Source organism: Delphinapterus leucas, chromosome 19 (assembly GCF_059928025.1).
Source record: "Delphinapterus leucas isolate spDelLeu-1000000601 "Yukka" chromosome 19, BTC_Dleu_Yukka2, whole genome shotgun sequence".
Lineage (NCBI taxonomy): Eukaryota > Metazoa > Chordata > Mammalia > Artiodactyla > Monodontidae > Delphinapterus > Delphinapterus leucas.
Genome location: NC_143147.1, coordinates 18531437 through 18559380, shown reverse-complemented (window position 1 = coordinate 18559380; position 27944 = coordinate 18531437). Strand labels below are relative to the sequence as shown.

The 27944-nt window shown below is 46.5% G+C and overlaps 3 protein-coding genes across 16 annotated transcripts in view; 1 reads left to right on the top strand and 2 right to left on the bottom strand.

The window, feature by feature from the left end:
• ZZEF1 (zinc finger ZZ-type and EF-hand domain containing 1) overlaps window positions 1-23673 on the bottom strand; it is a 130209-nt gene extending 106536 nt beyond the window's left edge. For 6 of the 7 annotated variants that reach the window (XM_089900566.1, XM_089900568.1, XM_089900569.1 and 3 more), the window contains exon 1: window positions 6437-6806. In XM_089900566.1, coding sequence (XP_089756692.1) covers window positions 6437-6790 — 354 coding nt within the window. In that variant the 5' untranslated portion in view covers window positions 6791-6806. Of the gene's footprint in view, window positions 1-6436; window positions 6807-21638 lie in introns of those variants that run through there. The other variant, XM_089900570.1, reaches the window with a different exon arrangement.
• Window positions 6869-25211, top strand: CYB5D2 (cytochrome b5 domain containing 2). 4 transcript variants are annotated; one of them, XR_016388880.1, is made up of 5 exons: window positions 6869-7605; window positions 13428-13568; window positions 17445-17631; window positions 18129-18882; window positions 23434-25211. XR_016388880.1 is itself a non-coding variant. In XM_089900588.1 (4 exons), the coding sequence occupies exons 1-4, from the start codon at window positions 7356-7358 to the stop codon at window positions 18343-18345; spliced, it is 795 nt and encodes a 264-aa protein (XP_089756714.1). In that variant the 5' UTR covers window positions 6869-7355; the 3' UTR covers window positions 18346-23426. The 4 variants fall into 4 exon arrangements, 1 of the variants encoding a protein (XP_089756714.1); XR_016388879.1 differs by having other exon boundaries at window positions 18129-19383; XR_016388878.1 differs by having other exon boundaries at window positions 18129-22920.
• The window catches only part of ANKFY1 (ankyrin repeat and FYVE domain containing 1), a 79069-nt gene continuing 74930 nt past the window's right edge, over window positions 23806-27944 (bottom strand). For all 5 annotated transcript variants that reach the window (XM_089900573.1, XM_022595396.3, XM_089900575.1 and 2 more), the window contains one exon: window positions 23806-27934. In XM_089900573.1, the coding sequence (XP_089756699.1) occupies window positions 27802-27934 (133 nt within the window). In that variant the 3' untranslated portion in view covers window positions 23806-27801. The remainder of the gene's footprint in view (window positions 27935-27944) is intronic.

Sequence of the window (27944 nt, the reverse complement as noted above, 5' to 3'; positions counted from 1 at the left end):
CATCACCCTGATACCAAAACCAGACAAAGATACTACAAAAAAAGAAAAGTACAGACCACTATCACTGATGAATATAGATGCAAAAATCCTCGACAAAATACTAGCAAACAGAATCCAACAACACATTAAAAGGATCATACACCATGATCAAGTGGGATTTACCCCAGGGATGCAAGGATTCTTCAGTATATGCAGATCAATCAATGTGATACACCATATTAACAAATTGAAGAATAAAACCCATATGATCATCTCAATAGATGCAGAAAAAGCTTTTGACAAAATTCAATACCCATTTATGATAAAAACTCTCCAGAAAGTGGGCACAGAAGAAACCTACCTCAACATAATAAAGGCCATATATGACAAACCCACAGCAAACATCATTCTCAATGGTGAAAAACTGAAAGCATTTCCTCTAAGATCAGAAACAAGACAAGGATGTCCACTCTCGCCACTACTATTCAACACAGTTTTGGAAGTCCTAGCCACAGCAATCAGAGAAGAAAAAGAAATAAAAGGAATACAAATTGGAAAAGAAGAAGTAAAACGGTCACTGTTTCCAGATGACATGATACTATACATAGAAAATCCTAAAGATGCCACCAGAAAACTACTAGAGCTAATCAATGAGTTTGGTAAAGTTGCAGGATACAAAATTAATGCACAGAAATCTCTTGCATTCCTATACACTAACAACGAAAGATCAGAAAGAGAAATTAAGGAAACAATCCCATTCACCACTGCAACAAAAGGAATAAAATACCTAGGAATAAACCTACCTAAGGAGGTAAAAGACCTGTACTCAGAAAACTATAAGACACTGATGAAAGAAATCAAAGATGACACAAACAGATGGAGAGATATACCATGTTCTTGGATTGGAAGAATCAATATTGTGAAAATGACTATACTACCCAAAGCAATCTACAGATTCAGTGCAATCCCAGCAAATTACCAGTGGCATTTTTTACAGAACTAGAACAAAAAATCTTAAAATTCGTATGGAGACACAAAAGACCCCCTGAATAGCCAAAGCAGTCTTGAGGGAAAAAACCAGAGCTGGAGGAATCAGACTCCCTAACTTCAGACTATACCACAAAGCTACACTAATCAAGACAATATGGTACTGGCACAAACACAGAAATATAGATCAATGGAGCAGGACAGAAAGCCCAGAGATAAACCCACACACCTATGGTCACCTTTTCTTTGATAAAGAAGGCAAGAATATACAACGGACAAAAGACAGCCTTTTCAATAAGTGGCACTGGGAAAACTGGACAGCTACATGTAAAAGAATGAAATTAGAACACTCCCTAACACCATACAAAATGGATTAGAGACCTAAATGTAAGACCGGACACTATAAAACTCTTAGAGGAAAACACAGGAAGAACACTCTTTGACATAAATCACAGCAAGATCTTTTTTGATCCACTTCCTAGAGTAATGGAAATAAAAATAAAAATAAACAAATGGGACCTAATGAAACTTAAAAACTTTTGCAAAGCAAAGGAAACTACAAACAAGACAAAAAGACAACCCTCAGAATGGGAGAAAATATTTGCAAACGAATCAACAGACAAAGGATTTATCTCCAAAATATATAAACAGCTCAAGCAGCTCAATATTAAAAAAAACAAACAACCCAATCCAAAAATGGGCAGAAGACCTAAACAGACATTTCTCCAAAGAAGACATACAGATGGCCACGAAGCATATGAAAAGCTGCTCAACATCACTAATTATTAGAGAAATGGAAATCAAAACTACAATGAGGTATCACCTCACACCAGTTAGAATGGGCATCATCAGAAAATCTACAAACAACAAATGCTGGAGAGGGTGTGGAGAAAAGGGAGCCCTCTTGCAGTGTTCGTGGGAATGTAAATTGATAAAGCCACTATGGAGAACAGTATGGAGGTTCCTTAAAAAACTAAAAATAGAATTACCATATGATCCAGCAATCCCACTACTGGGCATATACCCTGAGAAAACCATAATTCAAAAAGACACATGCGGGACTTCCCTGGTGGCATAGTGGTTGAGAATCCGCCTGCCAATGCAGGGGACATGGGTTCAAGCCCTGGTCCGGGAAGATCCCACATGCCGCGGACCAACTAAGCCCGTACGCCACAACTACTGAGCCTGTGCTCTAGAGCCCGCGAGCCACAACTACTGAGCCTGAGTGTCACAACTACTGAAGCCCGCGCGCCTAAAGCCCGAGCTCTGCAACAAGAGAAGCCACTGCAATGAGAAGCCCACGCACCACAACGAAGAGTAGCCCCCGCTCGCCGCAACTTGAGAAAGCCTGTGTGCAGCAATGAAGAACCAACAACGAAGACCCAATGCAGCCAAAAATAAATTAATTAATTAAAAAAAAAAGACACATGCACCCCAATGTTCACTGCAGCACAATTTACAATAGCCAGGTCATGAAAGAAACCTAAATACCCACTGACAGACGAATGGATAAAGATGTGGGGACTTCCCTGGTGGTGCAGTGATTAAGAATCTGCCTGCCAATGCAGGGGACACAGGTTCGAGCCCTGGTCAGGGAAGATCCTACATGCTGCGGAGCAACTAAGCCTGTGCGCCACAACTTCTGAAGCCCACGTGCCTAGAGCCTGTGCTCCACAACAAGAGAAGCCACCGCAATGAGAAACCCGCGCACCACAACAAAGAGGGACCCCCGCTCGCCGCAACCTGAGAAAGCCAGTGCTCAGCAATGAAGACCCAACGCAGCCAAAAATAAATAAATAAAATAGAATTAAAAAATTTATTTTAAAAAAAAGATGTGGTACATATATACAATGGAATATTACTCAGCCATAAGAAGGAATGAAATTGGGTCATTTGTAGAGACATGGATGGATCTAGAGACTGGCATACAGAGTGAAGTAAGTCAGAAAGAGAAAAACAAATATCGTATATTAATGCATATATGTGGAACCTAGAAAAATGGTACAGATGAATCAGTTTGCAGGGCAGAAACAGAGACACAGATGTAGAGAACAAATGTATGGACTCCAAGGGGGGAAAGTGGTGGGGGGTGGGGTGGGGTGGGGTGGTGGTGGGATGAATTGGGAGATTGGGATTGACATGTACACACTGATGTGTATAACACAGATAACTAATAAGAACCTGCTGTATAAAAAATAAATAAAATAAAATTCAGAAAAGAAAATGGTCCTTCCTTCTGACTTTACAACCCAACGAATTTCACAAAGTAGGCACCAAAGCTAATACAGAAAATTAATAAAATAAGACCTAGGGCTTCCCTGGTGGCGCAGTGGTTGAGAGTCCGCCTGCCGAGGCAGGGGACACGGGTTCGTGCCCCGGTCCGGGAGGATCCCACATGCCGCGGAGCGGCTGGGCCCGTGAGCCATGGCCGCTGAGCCTGCGCATCCGGAGCCTGTGCTCCGCAACGGGAGAGGCCACAAGAGTGAGAGGCCCGCGTACCGCAAAAAAAAAAAAAAAAAAAATAATGAGACCCATTCGTACTAAATTCCCACATTCAAGGCATCTGCTATCATCCTATGTTCAGCACTTTTTTCCTGCTCCAAAGTCTACATGATTTTCTGGAAGCTTTTATCATATTACGAGCACAATATCTAATCTCTAATCTCTGATGTCAAATAAGAATTTAATTTTAACTCTAATTCCTCTTCTACACAGGAGTCAATTAAATTAAATATTGCTCCCTGTGAGCAAATCAAAGAGTCCTTCTCCATGGACCACACCCACCAAGAGAAAAGGTGTGTTGTACTATAAAATGACAACGTTTCAGACTTTGGTCTTTGGTACAAGTTCAAGAATTTTTTTAGGACAACACCTCAAGCAACTGAGGTCACAGGTATGTGAAGACAAGACAGCTGGGTACACATGGATGGCAACAGGAGCCGGAAGAACCAACATGTACAACTTGGAAACTCTTACCATTACACTAGTAAATACTATACACCGATGAGAACCTGCTCTACAATCTGGTCCCTGCCTGCTTCCTAGCCTTGCTCTCCTCCTGCTGCAGTCTATGAAATTGTAACCCAATATCTGTTTTCCTCTTCCTCAGTAATTAAATCCTGATTTTTAGCTGAATATATGGCCATGGAATAAGGATCTTTCCCAGCCTCCCTTGCAGTTAAGTGTAGCCATGTGACTGGGTTTGGCCAAATGGGTTTGTGGCCCTCTCCTTCCTTTTCCCTTTTCTGCTGGTTGTGCAAAGCAACAGCAACAGGGTCATTTGGGTCATTAAGTGGAAGATGACTGTGGAGGAGGAGAGCACAAGAAGATGGACAGAGTCAGGTCCCTGATAACTGTGAAACTGCCATATCAATCCTGGACTGCCTAAGTGGACTTTTACATAAAAAGCTTCTTTATCATTTAAAGCACTGATGCACTGGATTTTCTGTCTTGAAGCAGTTTTGTAACCATAACACATCCTACCATTCTTTCTGATTCTCTATTCTCTGGACTTGGGACTTGTGTATTCGACTCCCTCTGCCTGAAATACTGCTAACACCTCTGCTCCCTGTCTGCTTTCAGCCTTCAAATCAGAGCTGAAAAGTTAACTTTCTCAGGTAAGTCTTCCTTGACACCCTGGATGAGCTTAAATACTCCTATTTTTTCACTATGCTTTCCCTTGGATAATACTCACCACACCTATAATTGCTGGGTTAACGTGCATCACTTTCAGTACTAGATACTCTTTAAGAACAAGTTATCTGCTTTGTCCACTGTCATCCAAGTGCTGAGCACTCAGTATATGCCCAACAAATATTTACTTGCTCAGTGAATGAATGGATAACGTCATAGCCCTTGAGTGAATTCTGGGCCACACCTCGAGGACTTCTGGCTTTACATTACAGGACTCCTGTAGCTCTATTCTCCCGTCAGACACTCTCACAATGTAAACACTGTTTCTCTCCATTCTCTTTTGGACAATTTTGAAATGTGCTAACTCCTTCAAGAGATCTGCACAGCTCTTTCTGACACTGCTTCATTTTCTCTTTACACACCTAGGACTAGAGTGGAAAGTATCGGGAATTCCCTGGCAGTCCAGTAACTAGGACTCCACTCTTCCACTGCAGGGGGCCCAGGTTTGATCCCTGGTCAGGGAAATAAGATCCCACAAGCCACGCAGCCAAAAAACAAACCAGAACAAAACAAAAAGAGTGGAAACTATCATGAATGCTCCTGGAATTAAAAAAAAAAATGGAGACACTTCACTAAGTTATATGACCAACATTTTCAAAAGTCGGGATTCTTTACAGGTATTTTTAAAAGGAAAATATAAGAAACCACATTATCTGAATTCTGGCCATGTAGAGGAAAACATCCTTAAAATATTTTAAAAGCCTCTGGTTTTAAAGTGTATATCACTTTTTAATGGCATTACAAGTACCTGTCAGTTTACTGCTTTATGCACTCACCCTTCACTGACACTGAATATACTACATGGTTTACCCATTTTCACAAATTAAGCACCTTTTTGTTATAACATTGTGGAGCTAAAGAAACAGGGCCCCAAGGAGGTAGTGTGACGTAAGAAAAACAAAACCCAAGAGATCTGAGTGACAGTCTCAGTTTTGCCAATGATTCACAGGGTGATCCTGGATCAGTTCTTTTCTTAACTCTAAAATGAAGAATGCGGTACAGATAATTTCTCTAAGATCCCTTTCAAGGAAAATATTTTGTTGCCATATCAATTTGCAGTTAATCACTTAACAGAAACAATGTTGGTGACTATGCTCAAAACTATTATATACAATTACAAGTAGTGACAGGAAACCTGGTATTTGCCTGTCAGTTTTAGGTTCTAGGTAGGTTTAAATGAGTCGAAAATATGACTTTTCAAAGTTCTAAAACAAATGTGTGTTTTGGAAAAGCTAGTTTCTGCGTGATGAGAATGGATTTCAGAATGTGAAAATTTCCAATATCTGTTATTCTCCTCCCACATTCGTCAGGCCCACACACTGGATTCAAAAGGGGCCCTGCAAAAACCCACTGGCCAATAAAACAGAATGGTTTTCATGGCCACTCCCTTGATCCCTAGAGCACATCTCCCTTAAACCATTATGGAGCATGATAAGGAAGCTCCAGAGGGCAGTTGATGCAGCGTCAGGCAACAGCACAAAGGTCTATACCACAGCAACATGCAAAGACATCTACACTTGTCCAGTACTTCCGAGCAAGAACGGCCTAGTCCAGGATTTCCACACCTCTAATAAAGGTTAAAGAGATTCACAGTCGTCTCCCGAAGTGAACAGGCTGGAAGCGCCCACTGTGAGTCCCGGCACACTCATGCTCCTATTCTGGGAACCTGCACACCCTATGGGTTCCTGCCCAGCCTCTCCAAAGCCACCGCCCACCTCTTCACGCCCTTGGGGGCGACCGCCCTGCCCCCGCCCCACAGTCGCCAGTCAGCCCTGACCTCCTCGAACCGCTCGCCCGAGAAGCCGGCGCCACGAGCCTCCAGCAGCTCCCCGAACTGCTCCAGGGTGACGGACTCTTCGCCGCGGCCCAGCCGCTCTTCCAGCCAACGCAACAGCGCGCCGTGGTGCCTAGACACCAGAGACTCGCAAGGTGGCGCGGGCCGCAGCGCAGCCGCCGCCTCTCGCAGTCGGGCCGGCTCCAGTAGCGCTGCGGCGGGAGGTAGCGCCGGGGCCGCGGGGCCCGGGCCGGGGGTCGTCCCCGAGTCCTTGGCCCAGTCCTGGTGCGGACCCCAGCCCTCGCCCCCGGCGGCTGCCGCCTCGTCTTCACTGCTGTGACTCGGAGCGTTCCCCATGAGGTCTCCGTCTCGGGCGCCCGGCTCTGCCGCCGCCGCCGCCTCCCCGCCACAACCTGTCAACCTCCGACGGCACCCGGCGGGCGGGGACGGGGAAGGGACGGCGGCGGCTGCGGCTTCCGGCTTCCTCGCCGACAAGCGAGGACTGATGTCGCAAAGGCGCCGTCAAGTGGACTCCACCAGCTGTCGTGAGACAGCTAGCTAGGGCATCCTGATTTCCAAGACGGCGCGTCTGTCATTACGTCTACGTCATCCCGCGGCCTCCTTTGCCACCATCTTTGTTGGGGGCAGATAATCTGCCGGGCAGGGAGGCTTCCCGCTACTCACTTTCTCGGTATCCCTCCACAGTCGCTAGCTACGCTAGAAAAGTACGAGAAAGAGTTGGAGCCAGGGAGTGAACTTTTCGCCAGACTTTCCCCTTTCAGTCCTCCGTTGTCCCTTTGGTGACAGGCGGACACAGGAGAGCGCGCGTCGCGCCGGTGACGTCGCGGCCGGTTCTCCGCCATCTTAGTTGTGGACAGAGAGGCAGCAATCTCGGAGGAGCCGAGGCGGTGCGGCTGTCGAAATGCTGAGCCTCGGCAGGCGTGGGCTCTGGCTGGGCCTGGCCGCGGCGGCAGCGGCGGCGATGGCCGCACGGCTGATGGACTGGTGGAGTCCCCGCGCTGACTTTCGCCTTTTCATACCCGAGGAGCTGGCCCGCTATCGCGGCCGCCCTGGGGACCGGGGCCTCTACTTGGCCTTGCTCGGACGCGTCTACGATGTGTCCTCTGGCCGGAGGCACTACGAGCCTGGGGCCCACTATAGCGGCTTCGCAGGTATTAGCGGGGCGGTTCACGCCGCGCTTCATTCATTCACTTTTTCATTCGTTTATTCATTTCCTCTTTTCCTCCCCACATTCGTCAGACCAGCGTGGGAACCGGGCTCAGCTGCATCATCCTTCTGGTCTGTTTTGACTCGGGCAGGACTATGGGCAACTGTTGCCAGCCTTTGCTTTCCCTGTCTTTTCCCACCGCTCTTCTTGAGTTAGGCTGGAGAAACACATCTCTTGCCTCTTACGAGTTACATTTTACCCGCCAGCAGAAGCCCCCAGTACCTGCTTTGTGCCACACTGCGTGGCTCTCAGGGCCCAGAGATGAGTGACGCCTTGCCCCGGCCTCAAGAGTACCCCAAATGGTTGGAAATGATTCCAACCATTTCTTCAATGTGCCCCAATCGGAAGCGATTTTCCTTTCCCCCTACTCCAGGTTTCCCCTAAAAGTAGTACATTTGGTTTGAGTCGTTCTTGCTTCTAGTACAAATGCATTTGTCTGCCTTCCTTAAAAAAGTTTATCAGGTTAGAGCACAGGGGAGGAGTCTGGCCTCATTTACAGTCCTTCAGTACTTAGAACAAAGCTGGCACGTTAGGCCTCAAAGAACATTTGTCAAATGAGGGTTATTCTGTCCTCCCTGTTTTATATCTTGGGGGATTGGAGGATGTGATTTGCCTAAAGCCCTCACAACTAAGTCCTGACAGGACTTGAACTAGGAACACCAGCCTACTACTTTTAGAGATGTCGTCTTACCAGCCCAGAAGAATGACCATCTCCTAGATTAAAAAAGAAAAAGATGACGAGCAAGCCTACGGCCAGTGACTAAGCTGATAGGAAATAAGCATTTCCCACTTGTCATTATTTCAGGAGAACTGGGTACCTGCCTCTGGTACTTAAATACAAGTCACTTCCCTGTCTTTAGGGAGAACTTTTAAGAAATAGAAGCATTGACAGAGAAGGAATTAAGTTCAGTTGGTGTTGCTGAGCTCCTCGAACAGTCCAGAAGGGGAAGGGACTTACCCAGGGCTACACAGTGAGTTAGAAGCAGAGCTGGAACTGGAATCAAGTGTTTTACTTACCTGCCAGGTGAGGACACTTTGGTGCACTCTCCTGCCGCACTCTGATGCAGCCATCATGGCTGTATGCACAAGTGTGAGCAGAAAACGCTCCATTTCTGGAGTGATTTTTCTTTTGCAATGTGCTCTACTGTTGACTGAGTTCCTCTGTGCCCAGCATTTATTCACCATCCATTTACTGACCACTGCCATGTAGCTGTACCACGTGCTGAGGAATCAGAGATTCCTCAAGTGCTGAGGAATCAGAGATTATAACTCCATTTCTGGAGGCATTTTTCTTTTGCAATGTGCTCTACTGTTGACTGAGTTCCTCTGTGCCCAATATTTATTAACCATCCATTTACTGACCACTGCCATGTAGCTGGCCCTGTACAACGTGCTGAGGAATCAGAGATTATAACATTGCTCCCCAACACCTATGCACTCTAGTAGGGAAGCAGGTATGTTCACTTATTCGCTCAGTCAATATATATTTTTTAAAGATATTCAGATGGTATAAAATCCACCCTTTTAAAGAGTACAAGTGGTTTTGAACATAGAAAGTTGTGCAAGTATCACCATTATCTCATTCCAGAGCATTTTTATCACCCCCAAAAGAAACCCCATATCTATTAGGAGTCGTTCCCCAACCCCTCCGACTACTTAGCCCCTGGCAACCAGTATCTACTTTCTGTCTCAAAAGATTTGCCTCTTCTGGGCATTTCATGTAAATGGAGTCATGCATGTGGCCTTTTGTGTCTGGCTTCATTCACTTAGCATAATGTTTTCAAAGTTCATTCATGATGTATCAGCATGTCAAGACTCCATGCCTTTTTATGGCCAAATAATATTCCATTGTATAGATATACCACATTTTGTTGATCTATTCATCATTTCTTGGATATTTGGGTTGTTTCCACTTTTTGCTTATTATGAATAACGCTATGAACATTATGTACAAGTTTTGTTGTGGACATGCGTTTTCAGTTCTCTTGTGTATATACCTAGGAGTGGAATTGCTGGGTCATGTTTAACTTTCTGAGAAACTGCCTGTTGTTTCCTAAAGTGGCTGCACCAACCTACATGCCCATCATTGATGTATTTAGAGTTCCAGTTTCTTCACATTCTCAGCAAACTTGTTACTGTCTTTTTTTTTTCTTTTTGATTATAGCCATTTTAATGGGCTTGAAGTGGTATTTCATTGTGGTTTTGGTTATTTGCATCGCACTGATAACTAGTTGAGCATATTTTCATGTGCTTGTTGACCATTTGTATATCTTCCTTGGAGAAATGTCTATTCAAATCCTTTGTCCATTTTTAAATTGAGTTGTCTTTTTATTGTTGAGTTGTATATATGAATTCTTCATATATTCTGGACACTTAGACCCTTATCAGATATATAATTTGCAAATATTTCCTCCCATTCTGCAGGTTCTTTTCACTTTTTTTTGAAGTATAAATGACTCACAATATTATGTTAGTTTCAGGTGTACACCATAGTGATTTGATATTTTTATATATTACAAAATGATCACCACCATAGGTCTAGTGACCATCTGTCACCGTACAAAGTTATTACAGTATTATTGGCTCTATGCCCTATGCTGTATCCCCATACTTATTTATAACTGGAAGGTTGTACCTCGTAATCTCCCTCACCTATTTCATTCAACCTCCTGCCTCCTTCCCTGTGGGCAACCACGTTTGTTCTCTGTATCTATGAGTCTCTTTCTGTTTTGTTATGTTTTTTTTGATTCCACATATAAGTGAAATTATACGGTATTTGTCTTTTTCTGACTTACTTCACTTAGCATAATACCCTATAGGTCCATCCATGTTGTCGCAAATGCTAAGATTTCATTCGCTTTTATGGCTAATATTCCACTGTATATGTGTATATCCATTTATCCATCTATGGACACTTAGGTTGCTTTCATATATTGGCTACTGTAAATAATGCTGCAGTGAACATAGGGGTGCATATTTCTTTTTGAATTTGTGTTTTGTTTTCTTTGGATAAATACCCAAGAGTGGAATTGCTGTATCATATGGTAGTTCTATTTTAAATTTTTTTGAGGAACCTCCAAAGGGTTTTCCATAGTAGCTCTCCAATTTACATTCCCACCAACAGTGTACAAGGTTCCTTTTTCTCCACATCCTCGCCAACACTTGTTATTTGTTGTCTTTTAGATAATATCCATTCCTACAGGTGTGAGGTGATATCTCATTGTGGTTTTGATTTGCATTCCTCTAATGATTAGTGATGCTGAGCATCTTTCACTTGTCTGTTGGCCATTTGTATAGCTTCTTTGGGAAAAATGTCTATTCAGGTCCTCTGCCATTTTTTAATCAGGTTGCTTGGGGTTTTTTTGTTTTGTTTTTCAATTAATTTATTTATTTAAAAGTTTTGGCTGCGTTGGGTCTTCGTTGCTGTGCGCAGGCTTTCTCTAGTTGCGGAGAGCAAGGGCTACTCTTCGTTGCGGTGTGCGGGCTTCTCATTGCGGTGGCTTCTCTTGTTGTGGAGCATGGGCTCTAGGCACATGGGCTTCAGTAGTTGTGGCACACGGGCTTAGTTGCTCCACGGCATGTGGGATCTTCCCAGACCAGGGCTCGAACCCGTGTCCCCCGCATTAGCAGGTGGACTCTTAACCACTATGCCACCAGGGAAGTCCCTGTTTTATTTTGTTCTGTTGATGCTGAGTTGTATGAGTTCTTTGTATATTTTAGATGGTAACCCTTTATCAGATATATCATTTACAAATATCTTCTCCCATTCAGCAGGCTGCCTTTTCGGGTTTTCTGTTTGTTTGTTTTGGCTGCGCCTTGAAGCTCGCAGGATCTTAGTTCCCCACCAGAGATCAAACCCTGGCCCCCTGCAGTGGAAGCACGGAGTCCTAACCACTGGACCACCAGGGAATTCCCTTGCCTTTTCGTTTTGTTGATAGTTTCCTTTGCTGTGCAAAAGCTTTTACGTTTGATGTAGTTTCATTTGTTTACTTTTGCTTTTGTTTTCCTTGCCTGAGGAGACATTCCCAAAAATATTGCCAAGACCAATGTCAAAGAGCATACTGCCGGGAATTCCCTGGCAGTCTAGTAGTTAGAACTCTGCAGTTTCACTGCCGAGGGCCCAGGCTCGATCCCTGGTTGGGGAACTAAGATCCCACAAACAGCACGGCCAAAAAAAAAAAAGAGCATGCTGCCTGTTTTCTCTTGGGTGTTTTATGGTTTCAGGGCTTCACTTTCTTGATAGTGTCCTATAATGCACAAAATTTAAAATTTCTGACCAAATCCTAATTATTTTCCCTCTGGTGGTTTGTGCTTTTGGTGTCCTAGCTAAGAAGCCATTGCCTAATCCTAGGTCACAAAGATTTACACCTATGTTTTCTCCTAAGAGTTTTATATTTTTAGCTCATAATTCAGGTCATTGATTTATTGAGTCAATTTTATATATGGTAGGGGTCCAATTTCATTCTTTTGCATGTCGCTATTCAGTTGTCCCAGCACCATCTGTTGTAAAGACTATTCTTTCCCTCATTGAATTGGCACCCTTATTGAAAATCAATTAACTATAAATGTATGGGTTTCATTCAGTCATGTATTTATTGAGAATTTACTAAAGATCAGGCACCACCAGACACTGGGGAACTGATTCTTAAGTTTGGTGTGTTCTTTTCCCTGATAAAACTTGCGGACTAGTAGAAATGACAGACGTTAAATAGTTATCACATAAGCAATTAATCAGTTATTTTTGTGATGAGTGTTAAAAGAACATACTGGTGTTACTAGAGGCCTTAGCCTAGTGGGGGAGGAGGAGAGCGAGAAAGGGAGTACAGTGGCAAGGCGAGGTTGGCGGTGGCTGGTGCAGAGCCTTGAATGGCCTGCTAAGGAATATGTACCTTGTCATAGGGCAAAAGGAAGCCCCTGAGGATTCTGAAGCAAGAGAATGGTATGATCGATTTAATTAAAATATCAGTCTAAGTGTTGTATGGAAAATAGATGAGCAGGGGGCCAAATGAATGCAGGGAGACCTAGCAGGTTACTCTAGTAGTTCAGATGAGAGACGACGGCAGCCCGGGCTTGCTGAGTAGTAGATGGGGCCAGGCAGACTGATATTTAGGAAGAAATTATAGGACTCGGGGACTGATGGGATGTGAGGGATGAAGGAGTCGTCAAGGACTACATTTCTGGACTGAGCAACTGGTTATTAACCGAGACAGGGAGTACGAGAATAGAGGCAGGTTTCCAGGGGCTGGGGATGCAGTATGGACATTTTTAACTTGTGATGTCTGAAAGTCATCTAAGGCACGTTGAGCAGACAACTGGATATACAGGTCTGGAGCTCAAGAGAAGTCTGAGCTAAACATACAAATTTGGCATCTTTGGCAGAGAGGTGGTACTTGAAACCACGGAGTGGATGAGATTGTCAAGTGGAGGGTGTGGATGGAGCAAAGGAGGTGAACAAGAACTGATGTCTGAGGCTGGTAGAAAATGAGCTAGAAGGGTAGGAGGAAAACCAAGAGTATAGTGTCACAGAAGCCAAGGGACATGGTCCACCATGTGAAATGTTGCTGAAAGTCAATGAAAGAACAGGATGCATGCCAGAAAGTATGTCTAAGATCCAGGAGCGTCTGTCACCGAGGGGGAGGAGGGATCAGCTTTGCTGGGGGCTGGGGAGTGAGGGTTTTTGGGAGATGTTTCTCAGAAAACAGATTCTTGAGTTGCTACAGTGTTGGTGATTTATAAGTTAATCTACTGGAAACATCTCCCCTGCAGGCCGAGACGCATCCAGAGCGTTTGTGACCGGGGACTACTCTGAAGGAGGCCTTGTGGATGATGTATCTGACCTGTCATTTTCTGAGATGCTGACACTCCAAAGTTGGCTTTCATTCTATGAGAAGAATTATGAATTCATCGGTAAGTATTCCACAGGTCATTTCCATACATTTCATTTAGTTGTCTTGCAGTTGTTTTCTTGTTTTTGTTTTGTTTGTCTTGCAGTTTTTTTAAGGGGCTAGAATTCTTTGGGGATTGGACTCAAGGTTAAAATCTGAAAAATGCCCATGGATTTTTCACCTTAAACTCTGGCTGTCAGTGTGGCGATATGTCCCGGAAGGAAATGGCTGGGGCGCTTGTTTCCATCACCTTTTTTTTGGGCCGTGCTGTGGCTTGTGGGATCTCAGTTCCCTGACCAGGGATCTGACCAGGCCCTTGGCAGTGAAGGCGCGGAGTCCTAACCACGGGCCCACCGGGGAGGTCCCTGTTTCCCTTGCTCTCGCTCCTGGGAGAGGACTGCCCGACCACTGGCTTTGGCCTCTGCTGCCCCACAGCCTGCGCCACTCTTGAGTGACCCGCCCAGGAGGGCAGCTTCCCCATCTCGCCGTGTTCCAGGCGTCTGGCTTCAGACACAGGGAGGCTCAAAGCCTGTTTGCAAATGGTTTTGACAAATATCCTTTTACTTCGTCCCCGAAGGAGACAGACATCAACCTGTGCCCATCCTCAACGAACTGCCTCCCAGGTGGAAGTCATGTTCATCAAACACTTGTTCAAGCCAGCTGTGTGGAGCGCCGCACCTGCTACCTAAATGAGACGATACCTAACGGTGTCCTAAAGAAATGTTAGACACTAAACAGTAGATTGCTTCACAAACACTGACAACTGGGATGGTTGGGCCCCTGTTCTCCATCTACTGCTGCCCTGACCTCTCACTGGAGCCCACTTAGACACAGCTAATTTCCTGAGGAACATCAGTGTCACTTCACCCTGGAACAGGTCTAAACTGGAAGTTCTTTCTCTGCCCCTAATGTCCCTGCATGTCTGTTTCTGTCATTACTCCCTGGGTTACCTTTGCTGAGAACCTTTCACTAGCATTTTCACTGACTCCTCTGCTCCGTCCACGTCCAACTAGCCAAGGCTTTTTTCATGAATCTGAAGTTATGTTTCCAGTGCCCCCTCTTCCACACCCACCACAGTTGGCCCCTGTCACCCCAACCTGCAGCACCCCCTATCTTTGTTTTCACCCAGTCTGCACCAGGCCACTCCTCAGATCACAACTATGTTTGCCACTGAAGGAACTGACCTCTATCCGTCTGGCCTTCAGAAGGCTTGGTTCTCCCTTTTCCCCATAAAGTTGCCAAACGAAAGCTGAAACATGACTGTGTTAATAAGGAAAAAACCCAACACAGAAGAATAAAAGTGGAGTCCTGTGTGTCAGCAAAGGATGCCAGACCAAACACATCACACTGATGTCGAGGAGCAAACTGATGTGTTTGGTGAGATGAGTGAACTCGTCTTGTCTGAACAGTGTTAACGTGCAGGGGAGTGAGGGGCACATGGTCAGAAATGCCTCCGAAGGACTGTAGTTAAAGTCAGGATATATTCGAGTATCTGCTATGGATATGCTGTGGTTCTGGTCCTCGTGGGGACCACAGATGAGCTGAATGCAGTTCCTGTCCTCTGTTAGCTCATTCTGTAGGGGGAGGGCAGTGTTAGGTTCTTTCAGGGCACCAGAAACCCTCAGGACAGAGCGTCAGAAGATGAAGATTTATTACACAGGTGCACACTGAAGGACGACAGCAGGAAGCCATCTTGGCAGCCACATGGCCAGGCCTCGAGGGGAAACGAGATGCCATTTTTGTGTTCTGGAGACCCAGCCAATGGTGACCGCCATTCTCATGACACAGCTTCTGCCTCTTTCTCTGTTGCCTCTACTACTGCTGTCCTCTCTTTGGGTCTCATGTCTAAAACCCACCAGGACAGGCTTGTCACCATGCATACAGAGACCCTCTATAGGAGAAAGTGCGGTGCCAGGCCAACTCAGACTGAAGCCCTGGGACTTGGGCCCTGCTCCCTTCATTTATTCTAACAAGCGTTCAAAATGAATCCTCTGAACTAAGCTGCTTTGAGTGCTGGGGCCTCACTGGTGGGGAGAGCAGTATCATAAACTAGTAAACTGACTAGACAATTCCAGATAGGACTGTGAATAAGCTAAAACTAACGTGATGCATGTTTGGGCGTGTGCGTGACACCTTTAGAGCAGGCGGTCAGGGTAGCCTCTTGGAGGAAATGAAAATTAAGCTGAGACCTGGAAGGTGAGAAGGAGCCAGCCATCCTGAGATCTGAGAAGAGAGTATTTCAGGCTGAGGGAACAGAGTGCGCGAGGTGGGGAGCAGCAAAGCATGGTCAGGGAGCCTACAGTGAGGGAGGGGACCACTTAAGAGGAGGCTGAAGAAGCAAACACAGGTCAGATGGTTGTCTTGGAGGCCTTTGATAAGAAGTTTGTGTTTTATCCATATGTTTTAGGAAGCCATAGGAGGGCATAAACCAGGCATGGAGGTGTGATTTACGTTTTTCAAAGGTCACCCCAGCTACTCTGTAGAGAAGGAACTGTGGGAAGGAAGGAGCTGAAGCAGAGACCGCTGGGAGGCCACTGTCGTAATCCGTCGTCTGGATTAGGGTGGCAGCAGTGGAAATGGAAAGGAATGGGCAGAATCAGGGTGTTTTTTAAAGGTTGGACCGACACGATTCACCCATGGTTTGGACATGAACGAAGGGAAGTGTACATTTAGATGTGAAGGAGGAGTCAGAGATCCAAGGCTCCTAAGCCAGGGAACCCAGGCAGAAGTGATAAGAATAGGGACCTCCCTGGCGGTCCCCTGGTTAGGACTCTGCGCTTCCACTGCAGGGGGCCTGGGTTCAACCCCTGGTTGGGGAACTAAGATCCCGCAAGCCACATGGAGTGGCCGAAAAAACAAAGTGATAAGAATAGAATTGGAAAGGTCAGGATAGGGTGTTGGACTTGAGAAGATGAGCTGAATCTTGGGTACACGAACGTACCCTGGAATCTCAGTTCTCGGGGACTGAGAAGATTGGACAGACACAGCAGGAGCAGGTATGTACAGATACCTCCTCCTACTTGGGCAAACCTTCTAGAAGTGCTTTCTGCTGCTTCTCTTGCCCTGTGCCAGGGGCTGCTGTGAAAGCCACTTGCACTTCAGGACTCGGAGGTGCAAGTCCCTGCGTCTAAGAACTGATCTCTTCTTGGCTCTGGCCTACAGGCTCGCCAACCACTTGCTGGCCACTGCCATAGCTCAGACCTTACAAATTCTGACGGGGATTTCAAACTAAAACCAGTTTCCACTCAGCTTGTCCACTGAAGGACTGAGCTGGAAAAGAATGGTGGAGGGGAGAGCATGAGCTCAGGGCCAGACCCACTTACTAGCTTCAGGGACTTCCCAGCTATTCAGTCTCCCAGTCTCTCTCCTAGGACCACGGGAGCACTGATTTCTCTCTCAAACGGGTGTTAGGAGGATTACAAAATACTGGTAAAGTGCTAGCACAGCTCCTGATGCTGAGTGAACACTCAATAAATGACTTATTTATATCCATATAAGACAAAATAATTCAATGTGGGGAAGAAATGAGCCACAAAAATGTTATGCAATAAGCCATTCATTCATCAAGCATTTCTTGAACACCTACTGTGTACCTCAAGCACTGTGGAACATTGAAAAATGAGTGACATGTGGGGAAAGATTTTATAATTTCCGTGCTGGAGGACTCTACATCTAGAACAGGGAGGCGTCTATCCAGAGTCGTATAAGATGTTGAGAGACATCGGGATAGAAGGCAACACAAGTCCCTCCAACCAGTTAATAAATCAGCAGCCAGCAGGCTACTGTGGAAGGCGGAAGCCCTGGGGACTCGGCTTTACCAGGACTTCTGCAGTAGCTAAGCCTCTGTTCCTGCCCCCCCCGCACAGCTACTCTGATGTCAGCTTTCCTGTCACCACAGGGAGGGTGACAGGAAGGTTCTACGGAGAGGATGGGCTACCTACTCCAGAACTGACCCAGGCAGAAGCCATGATCACCAAAGGCTTGGAGGCAAATAAACAGGAACTGAAAGAGAAGCAGAAGTTTCCACCATGCAATGCTGAGTGGAGCTCAACCCGGGGCAGCCGGTTCTGGTGCTCCCAGAGGAGGTAAACGGGCTTCCCTTCTGTTCCTCCCGCCTCTCCCCCAAATCCATCTTCTAGGTCACCACATCTGTGCTGTTCAGTGAGGCCATAAATTGACTGTTAACCCAGGGGAACTTTGTCAAAATACGTGTGCTCTGGGATAGCTATTCTCAAGCCAGACGCTGCTTTTGAGACGCTCAGAGCCAGTGGGGAAAAGCCTTTCACAGGTGTTGCCACCAGTGCAGGGAAGTGGTGCCGCCTCCTAGGAAGGCAGAGGGCAGGGGCCGGAGCAGCAGTGAAAGGACAACGGGCTGTGCCCTCAGAGGGGAAGCTGGAGGACCTCGGGGGAGAGCAAGAAGGTTCGGGTGAACACTACAGACCACTGCCTTGGGAAAACACCAAGGCGGCAAGTGAAATGGCTTCTACTTTTCACAAAGCCTGGTTCACTGCTCCCTCTCCTCCCTTCCCAGAGAAACTCACGACTTCATGCTTTAAGCAGCCCTCTTTCCTTCTCTCCTTAGTGGAGGTGTGAGCAGAGACTGGATTGGCGTCCCCAGGAAGCTGTTTAAGCCAGGTGCCAAGGAGCCCCACTGCGTGTGTGTGAGAACAACTGGCCCCCCTAGTGACCAGACGCCGGACAACCCTACGCACAGAAATCGTGGGGACTTGGACCACCCCAACTTGGAGGAATACACAGGCTGCCCACCCCTAGCCATCACATGCTATGTCCCCCTCTGAGCCGGTACCCTGTATGTCCATAACCCACAGGGAACCCTCACCTGCCTTTCCCTAATGGGCCCTTGACTCCTGTGCCCTAGGAGGGCTCCTACATGAAACAAGAGGGCCTGGAAGGACTGGGCCATGCTCTGCAGACAGGACTCACGCCCCTCCCTATGGGCTCACCATTTTGGTGACTGAGGCCAGTGCTTGGCAACCTGCCTAGTACTGGTCGGCCTGTTTTTGCCACTATTCCGCTACATCTCCTCACCATCATCCTTTGGAGTTCGCAGGTATTAACGGGCACAAATTTGACCAACTCAGAGCTAACTGGGCAGACACGCAGAAGGGCTCTGAGCTCCAACAGCTTCCTTTCCACGGACTCCCAGGCTGCCCAGATCAGCTGCCGGCCTGGGCCCTGCTTGTAACTCTCATCCTGACCAGGACATCGGGGGCTACGTCATTCCCTTACAACTCAGAAACAAGCAGACACATCCAGAAAAGCCATACGAACTAACAGTGTCAACACAACCCTGTTCCGGTTCCCCACTTGCTAATGTGAGCCCTGACTTTTACAACCTTTCTTAAAAGTAAGACCTCTGCCCTTAGGCAAACTTGAATTTATCAGTACAGCCAAAAGCCACATTGAGTTAATTCGAGCTGGACCAATATAGTGAGGTGACAATAAAACAGGATAGGCTAGTTCTGGAAATGGAAAAGTTTTTGCTTATAGGGATGCAGCAAATCCAGATAACTCTGAACAAAGCAACAATTTAAAGCAAAGATATTGTTTCTCTTTTAAACACTTAAAATTAGGGGTGGTGTGTTTTCAAAGGGAGAAGTCTGCATTTTGAGCAAAAGGTAGTTTCACAGCTCTAACGCGGACACTGGCTAGCGCAACATCAAAGTTTGGGCAAGGCTACAAATGCCAATACAAACCGCCTCAACAGTGGGTGGTGTGTCCAAGGTCATCTGGAATCTCCCACGCTGGACCAAGTTCATACCCGTGACCTCCTCGATTCTAGTTAAGCTCATGGGGGCAGAGTTCCTACCTTACAGGTAAGGAAACGAATCTGAAGCGATTACAGGTTCATGGTCTCCCCATCTGTGCCTTCACCTCAACTTCTCCCAGTTCCCTCAGCTGTTAATCTAAACATTCTCTGTCCTCCCTTTCTTGGTCTTTTTTCCTCTCCTTTATCATTAATCTCACTTAATAGCTTTCCAGATTCACGGACTGGAAAACGGAGGCTGCCTGCCCTAACTGGTGTGGCTCACTGCCCTTCGGCCACAGCTGCTCTTCACGCCTGAATCCTGCTCTTGGCTCCTTTTGCCATCCAGGATCTTCCTCACCGGCCTTTCCGGCACCTTTAACCTCTTCCTGCCTCCCGGCTCTTCCCTCTAAGTCTGCATTCAACAGCTCACTTCCCTTCCCTCCTGCCCCATTCTTCTGAGGCCCCGTAACTCCTTCCTGTCCCTACTTCCCGCCCCAGCAAAGCTTCGGAGAATGCTGCATGTACTCAGGCTTTGCTCCTCAGCCCCCGTCTGCCTGCAACACAGTCGCCCAGCTTAGCCCTTCCCTGCGCCACAGCAGGATCAATTCTGTACTGGCAAACCCACGGCCACATTCAATTATTACCTACCTGGACCTGTCCCACTTGAGGGCCCTCGTGAAAGCCTTCCTTGGCTTTTTCCCCATTTCCCTTATCTCCCTTGGGGGTCCCTTCCAGCCTCCTGGAAAGCCTCTCCTCCACACGCCTTCCCACCAGCTCCTGTCGCTCCTGCGTCAGCTGCCAAGTCTGCCATCTAGTCCAGGCGGCTTTCCTGACCATTTCTGCAGGCACCAAAGACTCCACAGTTCTGGCATTTAGTCTTCATCTTCTCCCTGGTGATTCTTCCAGTGTCCCTGGATGGTTCCACCATCGCCATCTCAAAGCACCCGGTCACACCAAGTAAGAATCCTGGCCATCATCCCCAGCCCCTTCCCTCCTGAGCCCCTCCTCCTGACCAGTCTCCAGGTCCTGGCAATCCCACCCCTTACCTGTTCAGTACTCCTCCTCTGGTTGAGGCCTTCCTTTCTCACCTGATCTAACTGCACTCCCTCCAGCCCATCCTCCACGCTGCCAAGCCATCCCCGTGATGTTCAGGGCATTCTCCGTTTAAACCTCTTCAGTGGCTCCCTTATCTGTAAGGATCAGGTGCTAACTCTTCAGCGGCACACGAGGCCCTTCTAGGGTCCGTCTCCTCTTAGCCTCTGTGTCTCTGCCACCACCTCCCACGTGCACTGATCCCTCCAGCCTTCACCTCGCTGCTTTATGCCTGCAACACCTTCACCCCGGCTGTCCCTTCTGCCTGGAATGACATGTCTTCTTCTCAATTTTTCTACCTCTTATCCCTTAATAACTTAGCTCAATCAACTGGGAGGCTTCATGAACCACTGGCCCACCAGTGGATTTAGACGCACTTTCCTCTAGGAAAATAATTGTGTTCACTTCTAAAATAACAAATGTCACAGTGTCGCGTAACTATGAATTTCGATCAGCCTCTCGCGTTGGACTGCAGACTCTCTTTGAGACAGGGACCAAGGATCACTTGGCTTTGTACCCCCACATCCACCATACCTAGGACACGAGAAGTGTGCAGAATTACTCTCTGGCAGATGAGGCAACCGAGGCCCAAAGAACTTAATAAAGGCACATAGCAATGACGCTGAGCCTAGAACTCAAGGTTCTTGTCCTGACTCAGTGCTATCTTCGTGCCTCCACGGCTTGGTATGTCTCCGCCCTCCCTGGAGCAGGAGCAAACAGGGAGGCGAACTTAAGTGAGGACCTTATTCTGAGTTCCACACAGCCCTTGAGCTCAGTGCCTGAGGCACCCCTGCTGACTCAACCCCAGGCTAACTGAGAACTAGTCACTGCCACTGCTCTCCTTAGTCCTTAGTTATTCGACAGATATTTACCAAGCATCTGTGTGCCATGGGGTTGGGCTGGGGGGAAGTGAGGCTCCTGACCTCAAGGAGCTTGTAGTATGGCCAAGTAAAGCCCTGGTTAGAGCGGCCAGAGGCCACTCCTGGGGTAGGAATGCAGGGATAGCGTGGAGGCCAGGTCCAGAGATGTTTAGATCCTTCCAAAACAAACTGATAAGGAAAAAGAGCAAAACAAGGCACTTAAGAGTCATCCCAGCCAAGTACAGACCTGAACTCTGGCTGATGCAAGACCCCTGAGCCCACATTTCCGGACACACTCATCCAGCCTCTGCGGGCTGCTCACTTCCTTGCTCAATGAGCACTCGTTTCCTTTTCGATGCCGACCACTTACTTTATAGGAAACAGCCTCCTCACACCAGGGCAGTGGATGAGTCTTCAAAGGATTCGCCAAGAGTAGGTTGTCATGTTAATGATCCAAAAGGCTCAGCCATGAGAAGCTAGTGGTTACTGGAGAAATGCCTCTCCTTCCTCTCTCCTGGGCAAGACTATGGAGGAGGAAGGTAGTCCCTCCGTGATGGAAGCCACAGAAAGTTCAGCTCGGGCAGTTAAGACCTGCTGACAGAGGGAAGTGGAGAAGGAAACTAATACATGTTGGGCAAACATGCTGAGCAGGGAGGGAGCTTTATCTGTTCTCACTGAACCTCGATGCCAGCCTTGAGAGGGTCTTTTTATGGTCCAGAAAAGGGGCATAAATTCTCCCACCCCACATCTAATGGTTACAACAGTCATTGCACGGCAGGGCTGAGTTTTTTGTGTTTTTTTGTTTGTTTTACATCTTTATTGGAGTATAATTGCTTTACAATGGTGTGTTAGTTTCTGCTTTATAACAAAGTGAATAGAGCTGAGCTTCTTACCCAGGTCTGCTCTCTCTGCCACACCATGAACAGTGTTAAAGCAAGGGCTGGGCAGCTGCCTTCCAACATGCTGGAGGAAATTGTAACGTCTGCCTTTTAATGCTGAGATTCCAGTTTTTCCAGAAACACAGAACTAAGAGGGAAGAGCCCAGAATTTTTTGGCCACAGCTCAGTCCCTTTAACTTGCAAAGGGACCCGTATCAGACCATTGCCGCCATCCCTAGCTTGCTCAGCTCCAGGACAAACTGTGATCTGAAAGATAGACCCTACGGACAGGTTAGGGATATCTGTTCAGAAATCTGTGGAAATCTGAATTTCCATCCTCGAAAGCACTTCCTATTCCCTGGGCCCCCAGATTCCTGCAAATAGGCAGCAGACGTTGCTCCCATCAGTCCACACTGGAGGGGACCCTCGCTGTGCACACCAGAATTCGTGTACTTGCATGAGAGGAAGGACATATGACCTAATACTGATCACCTTCCTCGGGGCAACCCTGTGAGCTAGGACGAACCGTGCTCACTTCTGTTTTACAGACATAAAAATTAAGGCACAGAAATTATGAAGCATGCCGCTTTGTACTCACATATTATGACAAAACATGACCAGTGTTCTCCTCAGGGACGGCTATTAGGATCACTTGGGATTGTTACGTGGAAGCCCCCAGCAGTGCCTATTAACTCTTGAGTAAAGCCAGCAGAGAATGCGATTTATCAATCACCATAGCTGGTCCGAACCAGGAGTGAGCAAAATGGAAAACAGGTAAGGGAAAGGAGGACACTAGTTCAAGAAAGTGTGATGGTGAGGTGAGCTACTAGATTCATGCAGTTTGTATGGGGGAATTATGGATCACTAGATTTTAACTTGCAAACCCCTAAACTTTCCTTAGTTTTCTCTGAAACCCACAGCACTAATCCTCCCTTCAGACCAAGGCCAGCAGAAACCTCACCATGGGGGGATCTTCTCGAGTTGCTCCTAAACAATGGAGTCAGGGAGGGAATTTCCAGGGTCCACGGGAGAGCTGCAGTGGGGTCAGGTGGCTGAGCCTGGGCAGCTGTGGTCACAGACGTCACCATGAGCTGAAGTCTGGGCCAAGAGCACAGGACATCCAGGCAGCTGGTCATTATGCCTAAAACAGCTACTTTCTCACTGCTGTCAACCATGTGTTTCTGAAAAGTGTTGGAAATTCAGATTTTCCTAGAGGGTAGCTGTTAAAGAAATGTATTCACATGTCAGGAGTGTTAAAAGTTTTGTGTTTGTTTTTAATGCTTACAGGGCTTCCCTGGTGGCACAGTGGTTAAGAATCCGCCTGCCAATGCAGGGGACCCGGGTTCGAGCCCTGGTCTGGGAAGATCCCACATGCCACGGAGCAACTAAGCCTGTGCGCCACAACTGCTGAGCCTATGCTCTAGAGCCTGTGAGCCACAACTCCTGAGACCATGTGCTGCAACTACTGAAGCCTGCGTGCCTAGGGCCTGTGCTCCGCAACAAGAGAAGCCACAGCAATGAGAAGCCCGCACCGCAACGAAGAATAGCCCCTGCTCTCCACAACTAGAGAAAGCCTGTGCGCAGCAATGAAGACCCAACCCAGCCAAAAATAAATAAATAAATTTAAAAAAAAAAGGAACTACAAATGTGTTATTAAGGTTTCCACTTTAAATGTACAATTTTACCTCATTTTATTTATATGGAAATATTACAGAAAATGCAAATATCAATATTTGAAAAATACATTCCATTACACGGACTCCAAAGAAACAATGCTGCTAAGCGCCATGGTCCTATACGATGCTCTCGCCCCACACTGAGCACCACCCGGAATGGCTTGGAAGCCTAGGTGATCAACCCAAATGTGTGCCTGCAGTTTTGGCCCAGCCCTCCCCCTGGGTATAGCACACAGGTATGTCATGGTAACAGCCAACTCCACACATCTGCCAAAAAAGGACATTAAGTCATTAAGCTGAACAGGCTGCCAACTCAAGACTCCCTAGCTACAGAAAACCAATGTTGTCGGTTGTCAGGTTAATATATTATTTATGCCACACAAAAAAGTAACAGTACAGGCAATGATCTTCCAAAGAAAATCTTTAAGGCATCTATGATGACTTCTGGAAATTTAATAAGTGTTTAGTCAAATAATCAGCTCTTCACTAAATTACTTCCACAAAACGAGAATGTGGCTTCCAAACGCTTTAGAAAGTTATTTGTCCTCGGCTTCCTCCTCTCCCCGGCGGGGCTGGGGAGCTTTGGTGCTTCAGATTAGGAGGGGCTGGTCTTGCCAGCCCCATGCCCAGTTCTCCTGGGCCTGGGCCCGAGGGAAGCAGTCCCAGGTCCTGGAAGAAAGCTTGTTTCAGGAGCTCTCTCTCAGTCTCAACCTGCAAGCTCCACGTGGGGCTGTCATGGAAGCGTTACATTTACTTGCTCATGCTACTGTCACCTGGGGAGTTAGTTTGCCTTTCAGATCTAAGCATTACATAGTTCAATAGGGTTTTTTCTCCAGATTAAAAAGAAACCTAGATGGAGATCAAGGTTTTCCCCTGTCCCAAGGCTTTTCCTCCACTTCATGCCTACAGATAAGATTAGCACAATACCGTTCAATACAACAAGTGGGAGACATGAACCGGGAGTGGTGGTGAACCCACAAGCACGCTGAGTTCCATGCAGGGACCCCATTCAGGGAGAGGAGAGAGGAAAGCTGAACAGGGCGGTCACAAATAACTCAGGGCTCTGAGGTAGAGGACTAGTGGTCACGTGGACCCCACTCCTGGAGAGAATATGGCAGGTGAACTGAACAATCTAATCCAGCCTCGACTAAGTTGGTAACTGGGGTTGACAATGCACAGGCAACAAACTCCAAACAGAACACATATTCTAATACATCATTCAGTGAGACACCACTAAAAGATAACTGAAAATTAATAAGTCCTAAGTGTAGGCACTTAAGTTTGTGGGAAATTCCTGTGTTCGAGGATCATAGCAAGTTAGTTTTAGCCATTCCATTTATATATATAGCACATGGTTTGTACCTTCATCTTTAAAAAAAAAAAAAGAAAGGACTGTTAAGAACACACTGCATCACAAATCTCGTGATGAGCATGAGGCAGTTAAAAAGCTAATTTAGCATAACAATGTTGACTGATTCAGCAAATTATATTTCAATAAAGTTTATTCTTCCTGCTCTACTCATTTACAGTTGGCAACTTTCTGAATGAATAAAATTGAGTTTTTTCTATTAGTATGTAAGCTATGGATTAAAATGTAACAAGAACAGCCAGGCAGTTCTAGAGTCAAGTCTGACGGCTTGGAGAGCACAAAGGGGACTGAGAGCACGTCAAGTACCCCCAGGTCAGCCACCACTCAAGGAACCTGAGACACAGCCCTGCAAGCATCGGCACGGCAGGGAGAACCTAAGACTGTGGAAAGGTGCTTTTTCTAGATCTACAAGATCTACCTGAAGCCAATGCAGAACTCACAAAATGTTCCCCCAACTTGTGGCAGCTAAGTACCATTGCTACCCCTGGACTCTGTGAAGAAAAAGAAGCTTGACTCAACAATTTCAAACATGATTTCAAGATTCTTAAGTGAAATTAGAGTGTTATTGAAATTGGTATAGTAGGGCAGGGGCAGGACAATCAACCTCATCCCTGATTGAATTCCCGTCCTGCTCTCTCTACCATGAACGTTAAAAGAACAGGTATAAAAGTACCGACTACCTCAATTCATATCTGAAGCATAATTATCTTACTTTCCAATTAAAGAATCAAGCCACCTAACTAAGGCCTACTTCCTCAGGCCCTGTTCAGGCAACAGAAAATGGAAACTGACCACATGCTTCACGTGGTCAGGTGTTTGCCAAGACTAGCTGTTTTCCTATAAAAATTCTATATGAAATATGTCACAGACTTTTGGGGACAGGAGAACTCTTCTAATTAATTTTTTCTTTGAAACATTGTGCACAAGCTCATATTAACATAGAAAGCATATATATCTTATAAATCCACAGAAATGTTAAAAAAAAACGTAGCACTCTGGTTTATCAGCTCATTTTACACACATATTTAGGCAGTAGGATGTATAAATCTACAGCAACATGGAGGACATACCATTAACCAAACAAAACAACAGGCTGCTGCAAAAAAAATATTCAGTCCCTTTTACACATATATTCATACTTCATTAATACAAAAAAATGTAGTGGTTAAATGTCTGAAAAAAACAGTATGTATGATTGAGATTGTTAATCTCTGAGTATAGCTGTACAACACATATTGTTCATCTCAGAGTTTTGTTTTGTTTTGTTTTTAAAGCAGTGGTAGAAGTTTCTCTTTAAATGTGCATTTTTTAAAAAACTGGCCAAACCTTCAAAAGAAAACAAGTTTAACACTTCAGGATTAATGCAGTACTAGCAGCGACTAAGGCCTGGTAGCCTCTGGGGGCCTCATTCAGCACACGAGCGAGCCTTCCAAGATGGGGTCACACACACTTGGCCAGGGCCTTTGGCTGTTGGCTCTTATGGGGCAAGGACCTGGGACCTGGGACAGACAGCACTCACAACATAACTGCAAAGGTTTCAGCAAGAAGCACTCATGTCAAGGAGATGGGACCTGCCAGCCTGAGGCTGGAGATTCCCCTTCCCCTCACTTGGCCCGTGTCACTCTCCTGCTCCAAATGACACTCCGCAGGAGTTTTCCCTTTAAGACTTAGTGTGAGCTGAGGTCCAGTCAAAGCCGATCATTAGAATCACTGATGCATGGATGTGTGAGGGTATTTTTGAATATGGATTTTTAAATTGGAATCACCAATAATGCAGCTATATAAAAAGTGCAGCACAATAAAAGTGCATTTTCTCCACCACTGCCTAGTGGCAGGTGACTGAGGACTCCATAGACAGGACACAGTAAGGTGAGAGAACAAGATGGCTGCTAGGAGGTGTCAAGCTGCCACACCGCAATCCTGACACCCGAGTAGCATGAATACTGGTAAAGCTTTCAGTTGTTAAGGCCACAATTTTTCAGCTCTCATCTTTGAACCCTGCTTAGAAATATTTCACCTTTTTTAAAGGGGTAGTTCACTAAAAATACAGCTTAGCTTTTCCCAAAAAAAACAAAAAAAGAGAGAGCGAGATTTCAGGGCAAGAGGATCCTATTACCTTTATGAAAACACTGTGCAGAAAAGTCCACAGCCACTTACCCTAGAGTAAAGCCAGCTCTTGTCGTGCAGCCAGATGCCAGCTTCCTACAGGTAGGCTCTGCCTAGGAAGTCTACCCAGTCAGGAAGACTTCATGAATGCTCTGAGATGGACACTAAGCTACTGGAAGGGAAAATGGTTTTCGAAGCATCCTTGTACATTGCTAGCAGAATGGGGTCTAATTCCTATCACATTTACCACTTAGGCTAAAAGACCTGGTCCAATTAGTGAGACATCTAGTGACCTTGATCATAGTCTGATAAACTGACAATCACACAGAATTGTTTGAGATGGGATCTGTCACACCACGGTCCTTAATTGTTCCCGTCTATTGCCGCAAGAACACAACTGCCAGCTCCTGCTCCGGGGGGTGGGGGGTAGGGGGATCAGGCTGGTGAGCAGAGCAGCTGCTGGGGAGGCAACCGAGGATGTGGCCTGGACCTTCCCGGGGGCTCCTAAGAGACCCCACCCAAAGTCAGTACATCAAAGCAAATGTTGCAAACTCGCACAGGCTTGTTCAGATCAAACTTTATAATAGGGATCTCCTTGGTCGAGCATTTATGGCAAAGAAGACGTCCGCAGTGACGACTGTGGGAAG

Excerpts from the sequence above, each read along its gene's own strand:
- CYB5D2 (XM_089900588.1), top strand. The coding sequence starts at position 7,356 with ATGCTGAGCCTCGGCAGGCGTGGGCTCTGGCTGGGCCTGGCCGCGGCG. Across the intron at positions 13,569-17,444 it reads GAAGAATTATGAATTCATCG|GGAGGGTGACAGGAAGGTTC; the intron begins GTAAGTATTCCA and ends CTGTCACCACAG. Across the intron at positions 17,632-18,128 it reads TTCTGGTGCTCCCAGAGGAG|TGGAGGTGTGAGCAGAGACT; the intron begins GTAAACGGGCTT and ends TTCTCTCCTTAG.